At 34.3% G+C, this 11,638-nt stretch overlaps 2 protein-coding genes and 1 long non-coding RNA gene across 3 annotated transcripts; 1 reads left to right on the top strand and 2 right to left on the bottom strand.

The window, feature by feature from the left end:
- Positions 1-642: 642 nt before the first annotated feature.
- Positions 643-1,548, bottom strand: LOC6649137 (antigen 5 like allergen Cul n 1). The gene is made up of 3 exons (XM_002071231.1): positions 1,423-1,548; positions 963-1,342; positions 643-898 (listed from the first exon to the last, which is right to left on the bottom strand). Exons 1-3 carry the CDS (start codon positions 1,546-1,548, stop codon positions 643-645), a joined length of 762 nt encoding a protein of 253 aa, XP_002071267.1.
- A 5,553-nt stretch (positions 1,549-7,101) lies between these two features.
- On the top strand, positions 7,102-11,391 carry LOC6649136. The gene is made up of 7 exons (XM_023179377.2): positions 7,102-7,499; positions 8,888-9,304; positions 9,441-9,682; positions 10,246-10,459; positions 10,516-10,828; positions 10,913-11,037; positions 11,103-11,391. The coding sequence occupies exons 1-7, from the start codon at positions 7,307-7,309 to the stop codon at positions 11,240-11,242; spliced, it is 1,644 nt and encodes a 547-aa protein (XP_023035145.1). The 5' UTR covers positions 7,102-7,306; the 3' UTR covers positions 11,243-11,391.
- On the bottom strand, positions 9,280-9,993 carry LOC124460444. Its single transcript, XR_006954337.1, has 3 exons — positions 9,792-9,993; positions 9,436-9,667; positions 9,280-9,336 (listed from the first exon to the last, which is right to left on the bottom strand). It is a non-coding gene; the product is annotated as an uncharacterized LOC124460444 (long non-coding RNA).
- Positions 11,392-11,638: the final 247 nt, after the last annotated feature.

The following is an 11,638-nucleotide window of genomic DNA, read 5'->3' as shown; positions in this document are numbered from 1 at the left end:
TTCACACTAAATATAATGGAATGCTTTATGATTCATAATACCATGGGAAAAAATTTAGGAATTCGCTAAGCAAGTTATAAACTAAATTTCCTTAAAAAGTCATCAATACTTAGATTCCTTGGAAAGTTATAAAACTAAGTAGAGTTTGGAACCTGTTTTTTCAGGCCTTTTAATGTTTTGAGAATGTTCCCTGAGAATCATTCCTGGTTAATCAAGATTTTTTCCAACCCTTTTTAGGTCACATTTTTGGGGTAAAAACCAAAAGCTCATGCTTTCAAACAGAAAAGTAAAGCAACTTCCGTAGAATGTTATTTACGGTTAGGTTTTTTCCCTGGGAAATTTGTAGAGGGACTAAAATGAAGCACAAACACAAACCAAGTTTGAAGCCAAAATGAAGCGAGCTTAATAGAACAAAAGACTTCAGAATATCCTTACGGTATACGATAATTTTGTGTCCCATAAAGAAGAAACAATATTTAAGTACTAAAAGTTGAAACGGTTTTGTTTTTCTTTATAACAAATACATGTATATATTCCTTGGGAATTTCTTATAAAGTGTACTAAACTTGAGTTTTTAAGCGCAAAATTTTACCCAAATACGATATTCAAAAATGAATCACTATATCGGGGCCTCCTCTTTGGTTAGCCCGACCATTGATTATAGTTGTAACTCTCGTTCTCCGAACAGAGATTGGGATATGTTGGATTTCTGCCTGTTGAACACTCCGAGGCTGGCGGTGAACCTGCCCGATAGACTGGATTATTGATGACATTCGTGACCGCATAATTGCAGGCAAGGAGAGTGCCCTGCCCATTATTGGCATCAGTGTAACGGACAATGGCACATCCCACACGATTGTTCCGCTCATTAACCATCGTGGTAAAGTGACCGATGGCGCTGAAGCGAAATAAGCCCCCAATTGACACTAAGCCTTTGCATTGATTTTAAGAGTTTAGCTTACGGTCCGCCACGCTGTTGATAGTTCTCTATATCGGCACTGGTGGCATAACGATTTTCATCGAACCAGGCCGCAATCCGTTGACGCAGAAAATCATTAATATCTCCACTCCGTGTAAAGAGAACACTAAGATTCTGTCCAGCATAGCGATAGGTGTTCGTATTCCGGCACTCATCATGGGCCATTCGACATTGCAGGGTATTGTAGGCGGCCAACTGGGCCAAAGTCGGATCCCATGACATGGTTCCCATATGCACGGCTGATTGAAAACCACTTAAACCGCCGCTGGCAATTTGATTGCGTCTCTCATTGTGAAGTTGTAGTATTAACGGAATATACGAATTGATGGCCACAAATTCACCACTGCAACCACTGACAAAGCGCTAACTCAAAATCATTACAAATTTTGCAATTAAAACATATATGTTCTGTTGTTGTAGAATTGACAAAAAGAGACACTTACGCCACTACTACCACAGGCAACATGACGAAGACCACCTGGACATAGCTCTGGATCACAATAGTTCTGGGCCCCAACGGAGGCTAGAAGGGTCGCTACTACTGCCAGCAGTGCCGTCAATTTTATCATCATAAGTCAGGCAAGAACATCAGATTGTGCTTTATTTATAGGCCTTAGGAATTGAAAAGCCATTGTTGGGTTAATAACAAAGGAAACAAAATTTATATTTCATTCCATCTGTTGTTTATTTACTTATTTTTTGTTTTTGTCAAGTATAAACAAGTAAATTCGTGCGAAAAACAAACCCATTTACCTAAATACGATCCATAATGAATGAATTTTTGTTTTCAACTACTTTTCAGTTAGATCCGCAAGAAAAAACTACTCGGAACTAGTTCCATTTGTATCATTTTAATTCTCAAATCTAATTAACTAAAAAAACTAAACAAATTGAAATGTATTTTTTTGAACATTCACTCAAAAATCGTTTCATAGTTGGAGAATCCTTTTCTGCACAAAAGCTCACCATTAATGAGCTTTTTGGGACAACCCTGAAAGAGGAGAACCATTGAGTGTGGTGAATAGAGAGTGATTCGTCTTTGAGTAAATGAGTGAGTGAGCCAACGAGTGATTCTTTTCACTCACCGACTTCTGTTCTGTTCAGTTGAAGGATGCTTCGACGATGTCTCTGTAATTTTTGTGCCAACGACGACGACAGTTCATTACTGTTTTCAAGGATAAGCGATGCCCACGTGCTGGCCCAAGAGTACGCAAGAATAAAAACGTAAACGTATTCCCAAAAAAAAAAAACACAACTTACTCTATAGTTGGTAGTCATCGTCGCCATCGTCGTCGTTGTCGTTGTTATTCACGTCGTCGAAATTTTTATCGTCCCTACTTTCGTGGTCCTTTGAAATAGCCGCATATTAGACGTTAACGGAATACTAAAACTAAATGAATCAACAAATGTTTTAATTTAGAAAAGTAAATAAACTTTTCATATTTACTTTGTGTGTGTTGTTGTTTTTTTTTTTTGTCTTTTTTGTCCTAAATGAATTTTTGTTTGTGGCCAAAAAGTGTTGATGTGAAACAAATATGTGCATATTATAAATAATATATACTTATTGTATTTCAACATACTAAATGGAATACTGAATTTTACTTTACAACCATCCATTAAAAGGGTAAGTGTGACAAAGAAAGTCCAAAGTGCAAAAATGCTAGTTTTTTTTGCTGGTTTCTTGGTAAATTAAATTGCTTTTTACTAACTTTATAAGTCAAATGTTGTGTTGGCGTTTAACCTATCTATTAAATATGGGATGAGTTGATCTACAAAGTCCAGTAAGTCTTAAAATGATTGTAAACTTGATGCTTTTCATTTGAAAAATGTGAAATTTTATCATTTTATGTTTATTTATATTTAATATCATCATTCAATATTGATTTCATTCCTATTAAAGTTTCAATAAAATGTGTCCATCAGTGAAGATCATTTAGAGATCTTGTAAGGATTAGCTTTCAATCCAAAGCAAAAGAACAAATATTAAAAGCAAAAAATTACATCCTTAATTCACTTAACTTGGAATTTCGAATATTATTTTACTGAATCACAATAGATATTTTCTTATGCTTTTATTTCCAAGAAAAGTTAGGATAGGAACTTAGTACTCAAATTCACTTTCAAATTATTAGCTTTTCAGTCAATCTTAAATATATTTTCATTTTAAATTCATAATTCTAAAAGCTAAACAAGCTTCAAAATTGCTCTTCCAAGGTTTTAAACTTTTTATTTCATTGTTTTTATCAAAGCGTTTAGGTTACATCGTCTTAATAATATTTATTACTTAAAAATAAGCAATGGAATTATAACTAATAAATAATAAATCATTCAAAGTGCAATTTTTTGGATTTTAAGGGCAATACGTTTTGTAATTTGTAATTCACTTTGCATTCCAGACATCAATCAATTTAGCATAAAATAACTGCAAGCAATTGCAATTATAGGCAAAGATGAAGAAGAAAAGCAGAAAAAAAAGAAGAAAATCGTTTATTTATTAAGGCATTTCCATTCATTTTCTGAATGCAAAGGATGTAACGGACACAAAAAGCAAAAGGATGTGAAACACAAAAAAACAAGCCTGACTCTCTGAGTCTGTGTGTGTGTGTGTGTGTGTTTGTATGTATGTGAGTGGCATGTGAAAAATGTAAATCTTGATGATTTAAGAGAAAGTCCATATAAATTCACACCTGCTTTTGTGTGTGTTGAAGCACCTGAGGTGCTTGTGTGTGTGTGTGTCTGTGATGGAAAACAAGAGTGATTAGGAATGGATTAAATCATACCGAAGGGCAACTGCTAACAGAATTTAAAAAGAAAAATTGCATATCAAATGTCAGATGTTAAATCCATGACTTTTCGTTTTACATTCAATTCAAGTGTATCAGTTGATTTTTAGAAAAAGAACATGACTAAACATAAACTAGATAAGAGACTAAGAAGGGAATCATTTCTGTTTTGGCCATGATGTTGAATGATTTCTTTAAGATGAATATTAATCTATTGCATAAGTAGGCTTGAGGTTAAAAGTAAGGAGGTTGTCAGAACTTCCCTAAACACTAACGTCGACTTAGTAACTAACTATGTCGAACAGGATTAATAGATCTAAAAGAATCTACTGACCACTTTTCGGATAAAGGATAAATCTATGCATTTCGTTGTATATCTCAACTAGTTCTCCAATATCAATACACATTTCTGAATGATAAGACAACACTCAACATATTTATGGCACTTTTAACTTTAAGCCAATTTAAGCCATGCAATTTTATGTGGCCAAAGGCAAACACAAAGTACACTGTATGTACATATGATGATGTATCTGGTAAAGGTTTCATATTATGGACAATTCACATGTGTAAAAGCCCACTTTTATGATGAAAGTATCCATCAATATTAAATTTCGATCGAGGTCTATAAAAATCAAATTGATTGCCACCTGCACTTGATACTAAAAAGGTAAATTTTTATGGAGATTCTTGTTATTATCAAAAGTTAACAAGCAAGCCAAAAAGGGAGTGAAGATTCTGAAGGCACATACTGTTGACTGAATTAGAAGTAAATCAGAATCAGAAATATAATTCTTATATAACAATTTTCATATACATATACATTCCATTCTTTTTTTTTTTTGTTTCTTTTGCGACTTAAAAGGATTTCGCTTTAAATAATTTGAAGAAACAGAAAATAAACATAAGCACAGGGAAATGTCAAACCAAGAACTTTTTTAATCTGAATATAAAGCAGAAGAATTTTTGTGTTTTTTTTTTTGTTTTTTTTGGAAGTAATGAACACAGCGGGGGGGTGTGGAAAAGTATGGACGAAAAAATATATGTATGTACAAGAGTTAATGCGCTCACACACAGAGAACAACAAAAATAAACAAAAATCTAACACAAAGCACGTTTTGCTTTCCTCTTAACCATTGGGCCCGTCCTATGCCCCATGCCCAATGGCCCACAGCAGGTGCAGGGATGGAGATGGAGATGGAGATGGTGATTGAGGTGAAGATGGAGATGGAGCGGTACCAGCGGTAACATTTGGAGCAGCAGGAATAGCAATAGTAGCTGTTGCTACCCCGCTAAGCTAAAGCGTTAAGAGCTAGTTAGCAAAGCCAGGTGAAAGAGGCAAATGATGAAGGGCAAACAAAATACGAAAGCAAAAAAGAAGCAAACACATACATTCATACAACAACAACAACAAAATACAAAACGCGGCACAAAGACGTGACAGACATTCCCTGGTTCCTTGAGCTTCAGCCCTTGGCTAAAAGGCAGTTGCAGATGAAACAAAAAACGACACAAACAACAAACAAACAGAAACAAAAAAAAACAAAATGAAGAGGCCGGGTAAAGCCTGTGGTTCTTGGATTTTGGGAGTAACTGCTGTGACACATGGCCGTCGAAGAGGTGCAGGCGTGGAGGGGCGCATTCAAAAGGCGATGGAGGTGGGGTGGGGTTAGGGGGGTTGTGCGTGAAAACGGAAACGGAATGAATTAGTACCTACTGGGGAACGCAACATGATGAAGGTGAAATGCCAAAATGTTTCAACTGCACACGTATTGTATATGGAGATGTAGATGTGTGTGTGTGTGTGTATGTTGGTAGTTAAAACATTCCGGATGCTAACTTTGTCACTCCCAAATTTTTATATACCTTTGGATTCACCCCCACCACCAACACATTTGACTACTGCTCAAATCAGGAATTTTTGTGAACCAAAATCCTAAGTGAAGCGATAGAGAATTTTCTTTTTCTTTGTTTGCCCATTCCATGCTGGTATTCGAGATGCTCTCGAAACATATAAGCCTCTTACGAATTTTAAACATGTATTATTTAATCAACAATAATACTACATACATATATTGTCAATTTCCAGTGAGGACATATGTATGCGCCTTAAAGTATGCAATGGACAGTGAACAAACTGCTTTTTGACAACAAATGCGAACCTTTTGAAATGTCGTTGGCATAAAAAACGGTCCCTAATGCAATTATTTCTTAATAAATTCTTTGTTGCCATGTCTAATATGCCCAACAGGTTGAAGGGTATTCAAAGAAGGGGGAGCAGAGAAATTTTAATGATGATGCCTTAAGGAGTATGGTGTGTGCGGTCCTCTGGTTGGGAGTTGGGAGTAAGGCAAACATAATTTTACTTTTATTGCCTGCGTGTCATGTAGGAATCTCGAACCTTTAATATAAATAAATGTATATACAAATATATACAAACATATGTACGTGCATTTATATGTAGAGCTGACCAACTTTAATCTCGTTTTCCTTTGCCTTCTTTTTTTTTTTTTTGTATTTCATAATATAGCGTTTAATTATTTTTAACTGGCATAACAAAACCAGAACCAGATAAAACGGCAAGCAAACAAACAAACAAACAGCCAAACAGAGAAAATAAAAAAGGAAACAAAAACAATCAGTAACAAAGTGAAAGAAGAATCATACAATATATACAATGTATATATATATATATATGTAGACTAATATAATATTTATTACGGTGATTATGTCAAGGCAAGGCAAAGAGCAGCAACGCCCACAAAAACAAAGCAAGTTAAAGCCAGGAGAAAACAAAGCATAGAATATAAAAAAAAAATATACAAAAACAATTTTCACATGCAACGTACTTTCTATACCTTAAAAAAAATTATTATTTTTTTTGTTTTTATCCCAAATAGAATGAGTTTATGACAATGATTTAAGATTTCAATTAAACAAAACTTTTAGACATTAGTCAATCAGTGACTGACTTTTTGCTATATCTTAGTGCCTTAGCCTTTGGGAAAGGGTATTTAATAAGAACAACTACAACAGCAAAGCAAAAAAAAAAACTCAGCAGATAGCACCATAAACTACCATGATGATGCCGCAAGGCAACCTACTCAGACCAGGCCAGCTCAAAACTCTTTAAGACTCAGAAGTGTGACAGAGATAGACAAAGACACTAGCAACAAAGGGAGGGGAGTGTGCAAAAGAGATAGATTTAGTTAAGGCCATCAAAAAATTGTTGTGTTGTTTGTAGAAAATTAAAATTTCCCTTTTACTTAACTTTGTTTTTCCGTTTTGTATTTTCCAGAGACAAAAATAAAAACCTAACTAAACAAGAGAGAAGAGAAAAAGAAACCGAAGAAGACAGCTTTACCATACCAAACATTTCTCATTTTCTCTCTATCTTTATCTCTCTCACTCTCTCTCTCTCTCTCTCTCTCAGTCGACTGCGTTTTGTTTGGGTTTATATCCTTCTTTGGTTTTGTGGGAATAAAATGAAGGTTTCTGATTTCTATCGACCAGAATTAAAAAGTCACGTCGTTCCGTGCAAAGGATGAGGCGTTCAATAGTATATAGCTCAACAACAACAACATCAACAACATCATCAGCATCAGCAACAGCATTAGACACGTCTCAAGGACGCCAAACAGTGCCGCTGCCTCATTTGCCGCCCCTCAAAAGCCTGAGCCTAATACGGCTATTTGCTGTTATCTCCATAATTGGATCACAATTTGCTTGTGTCTTGTGTAAGTACAAAATTAGCTCAATTAATAACGAGCGACATTTTCTTCTATATATTTTTTTTTTTTTTATATATACAAATCGATTCTCTAAATATTTAAATGTAAACTGGTATCGATAAATTTTATATTACTATTACTATGATCCTGATGTGCCTTCAAATAAAGCTATAAGATTACTTCTTTCTCTTTCCGTTGAGAGTAGTTTTTTAGCGACATTTGATTAACAATACATTTCCAAAAAACCCACCAAGATCTATCCGATTCATCTTTCCTAATATTGTAATCTATAAATGTTATTGAAATTACCATAAATGAGGTCAAGTTGAAATGTAAAAGCGATTTGTACGAATCTGAATTGGCCAAAAGTGTGCACTAAAGAGCTAATACATATGAGTGATTGCTATTGGTACATATCAAAGGCAATTTAATGTATGAATTTAAAAATAGCTTTTTCTCCCTTGATGATAGGATATAGTTTTTGAAATCAATTAAGTGGGACACCTTAATGAGCATATGTATGTATATAAATACATAAGTATATGTATTCATTTTTGGATTAACTTTAGTGAGAAAGCAAACGCATTGAAAATTTATGAATGCCAAAAACAGTTTTCATCTTATGATACAAAATGACAAAAATGGATTTTAGAGAGAATTATATTTTAATATTATTCAATGTGCGTTTTGTTTTCTGTTGCTCTTACTTTTTGGTTTCATTTTTTTGTTTGCATTTGTATTTGTATTTTTTTTGTAAATATATTGTAGGCAATTGTTATGAATTGTTTGGTTAAATGCATTAAAATGAATTATTAAATGGAATAATTAATGATTTAATGAGCAAGTTTTCCTGTCAGGGTTATGGATATAAAATTTACTCACTATCCATAAAAATGTATTTAATATTAAATGTGAAATTCAATGCAAATAGCAAATCGACATTGATTGCAAAAGAAATCTTTAAAACGAACTTGGATTATAAGCAACATAGAGAGGACAACATGTCGTATGAGTAATATGAATAGAAAAGTTGTACAAATTGCTTTATGGTGAGAAAATTTTATTAATGGCTTATGAAACTAGTGAAACGGAATCCATCCAAATGGCAAAACAAATCCATTACAAATGAAGACATATTGATTATGCGATAATTCATATTTTTATGTGGAATATACATAGTTATTTGGATATAAATCGATTAAGTTGACTGCAAATATCCAAACTGTTTACTTATGTCAGACATTTTAGTGTTGAGTTAGTTAGAACTTAATCTCTATGTCACTTACAAAAATTCTCAGGAATGTTTAATGTTTAATATTCGAATAAATTTAATTGATATTATATACAATATACATATAAGTATTTATATGTAATTTACATCTAATTTTTGGCAGGCGGACCAACATCAATTGGTATAACCACATCGACAGCAGCTTCAAGTGTACAACCGAATAACGGCAACAGCACTGAGAATAATAATTTATATTTTGATGACCAAAATACAACTAAAACGATTTCATCGGCATCCACTGCGAAGCCAACCCTTCACGCATCCCATAACCATCAGATGCCAGCAGAAACAACGATACCCTCCGTCGACAGCAGGAGCAATGAGATTAGCTATAGCCCGAGTACGCCAATCAAAAATTTAATTACCAGCCCAACTGGGCTATCAACAACAGCAAAAATAACAACATCAGCAACATCATCAACGGCAGCATCGGCGGCGGCAACGCCCAAAAGTGTTTGGAGCACCAACAAGCAACCCATCGATTCTACACGCACCAGAAACCATTGGACAACCGTTGGGGGTAAGTCAAGTGGTCAAGTGGTGGGTGGGCGACTGAAAGAGAGAGCAGAGTAAATTGTTCTACTAAAGTTGAACTTGAAACCAAATGCAATTAGTTTAATCGACACAATGTTTTATCTGTGTTGTCTTTACTTTAGGTTCCTCCACCCATGATACGGAACGTCCGCGAACATTTCGCAGCAAACACCATCATGAGCATCACTGGGGTCCATTTTTTGAGGAGCCCCTCAATACGGCGTCATCATCATCATCCTTATCCTCGTCATCATCATCATCGTCATCATCGACATTGTCGGGCGGTGAGAATCTAGTGGCCGCTGTCCATCTATTCACCGAAGCAGTTCTCAATTGTCGTGTCGGCATGCTGAAAGACAAGACGGTAAGTTGGAAGCTTTAGCTTATGCAATTTGCACATCTATGCCTAGGGATAGATTTTACTAATAAAGGACGTATCACATGATATGGAGATTTTAGCCATAATACTCTACCATAACCCCTTCAATCGAAATTGTAAGCTGTATATATCTGCCAGAGAATTTGAATTGTAATCGTATTGGTAGCTTGTTGAACTTTTGTTTGACTGGTTTCAGCATACAAGCTAAGCACATCCTTTCAAAAGAGTTTCAATGAGATCACAAAAGACTTTCAGTAATGAAAGAGATTCGAAGTCAGTTTTTCTTTGTTTTTAAGGCACAATAGTTTCCTATTTGATTTACAAAGCCCTCTTCGTTAGAAATATGGGTCAATGGTTGTCCATCATTTGCCGTGCCCATTAAAACAAGACATTTTAATAAATGGTTTTTCCAACTATCTTGATGAGCTGTAATTTCCACTAAAAATTATGTACAAAAGGAGTGACTTTTAAGAAGCCCCCCGTTTTATTTGTTTTATAGAACTTTTAAACTGATATTTGCCCTCTCTTTTTGTCTCTTCCTGTTCTAGGTTATGTGGGTTCGACGCACCACAGAGAAAGTATCCCTGCTTACGGTGGGCAATGTCACATATAGTGGCGATCCGCGTATTCGGGTCAAATTTCAATATCCAAACAATTGGCGTCTATTGATCAATCCAACACATCGTGAAGATGCTGGCATCTATATGTGTCAGGTTTCTACGCATCCGCCGAGAGTATTTACTACAAATCTCACCATATTAGGTAAGATAATTTACATTACACATACGCAACAGTAGAGTCATTCAATTTAATTATAGAGCCACCACTGCGTATTATTGATGAGCATGAACGAGATGTTGGCGATCGTTATTATAAATCGGGTAGTACAGTTGATCTTCAGTGTCAAATATCAAGGAATTTTTTTCAAAAAGAAAGCTACAATATACTTAAATCATCGGCCATTAATGACACAATGATGGCCTATATTAAAACTGAACTTAATAACATTGGCAATCGAGATCAAACTCAACAAAAGGTGTCTAGTCAAGAGTTTGAAAAGCACTTGGATAATTTTATAACATGGGCCAAGGATGAGGAACCACTGCAAGCGCTGACCAATAAACGATATACGTAATTATTATTATATTCCGATACATACATACATATATTTAAATTGAGAAAGATTATATTTATGTATTCATTTATATTTACCAGCATGTCTGATAAATGGTTGACTTGTCGAATTTCAATACAAGAGGCTAAACTATCCGATAGTGGAAACTATTCATGTTCCCTTGGGCGATTATTCACGGTGATTGTTCAAGTACAAGTTTTAACAGGTAAACATAAAATGCATACATTTAGTACAAATCATAATAATCGAATTTGATTTTGATTTTTCTAGGGGAATTACCTGCTGCTGTTCAACACAATTTGGCATCTAGATCCGTAATCAATGTATTCCTTATGCCTTGGTGTCTCTTTCTGATGATTGTAGTTTTTAATTTTCATCGATTTCTTCATTCAAAGTTCGTAAATGTTTGAGATCAGGAATTGAAATTGGACTCAACCATATATACACATGCATACATACATACATATACATACATACATATATAAAACAAAATCTTTCAGATAAATTTCCTAAGATCGACTTGTCCAACAAAATAAAATTAAGTACTCATATATAATTAATACAAAATTTTATATATCAATTTACTTTCCTTTCATACTTATTCCTCTTGTTAAGGAACTAAACAAATAAAACATCCTGATGTATCAGTTATTGAAAAGGGTTTCTTAAAACAAAACAAAATAATTAGGAAAACTTATTTAGCATTATCGGTTTTTTTTTCTAAGTTCAAGAATTATGTAAATATTGTACAAATTGGTAAAGTTTTTTGCAACTTTTTAATTATACACCCTAACCTCAATAATGTT

The sequence above is a fragment of the Drosophila willistoni genome (assembly GCF_018902025.1).
Source record: "Drosophila willistoni isolate 14030-0811.24 chromosome XL unlocalized genomic scaffold, UCI_dwil_1.1 Seg141, whole genome shotgun sequence".
Taxonomy (NCBI): domain Eukaryota; kingdom Metazoa; phylum Arthropoda; class Insecta; order Diptera; family Drosophilidae; genus Drosophila; species Drosophila willistoni.
The sequence above is the reverse complement of the archived record's forward strand: the minus strand, read 5'-3'. Positions and strand labels throughout refer to the sequence as shown.

What these genes read in the sequence shown, in the direction of transcription:
- LOC6649137 (XM_002071231.1), bottom strand. Translation starts at nt 1,548, where the DNA reads ATGATAAAATTGACGGCACTGCTGGCAGTAGTAGCGACCCTTCTAGCC. An exon ending in TTGCCTGTGGTAGTAGTGGC is followed by an intron (nt 1,343 to 1,422) that starts GTAAGTGTCTCT and finishes ATTTTGAGTTAG; the next exon opens with CGCTTTGTCAGTGGTTGCAG. An exon ending in TATCAACAGCGTGGCGGACC is followed by an intron (nt 899 to 962) that starts GTAAGCTAAACT and finishes ATTTCGCTTCAG; the next exon opens with CGCCATCGGTCACTTTACCA.
- LOC6649136 (XM_023179377.2), top strand. Translation starts at nt 7,307, where the DNA reads ATGAGGCGTTCAATAGTATATAGCTCAACAACAACAACATCAACAACA. An exon ending in GCATGCTGAAAGACAAGACG is followed by an intron (nt 9,683 to 10,245) that starts GTAAGTTGGAAG and finishes TTCCTGTTCTAG; the next exon opens with GTTATGTGGGTTCGACGCAC. An exon ending in CTGACCAATAAACGATATAC is followed by an intron (nt 10,829 to 10,912) that starts GTAATTATTATT and finishes TATATTTACCAG; the next exon opens with CATGTCTGATAAATGGTTGA.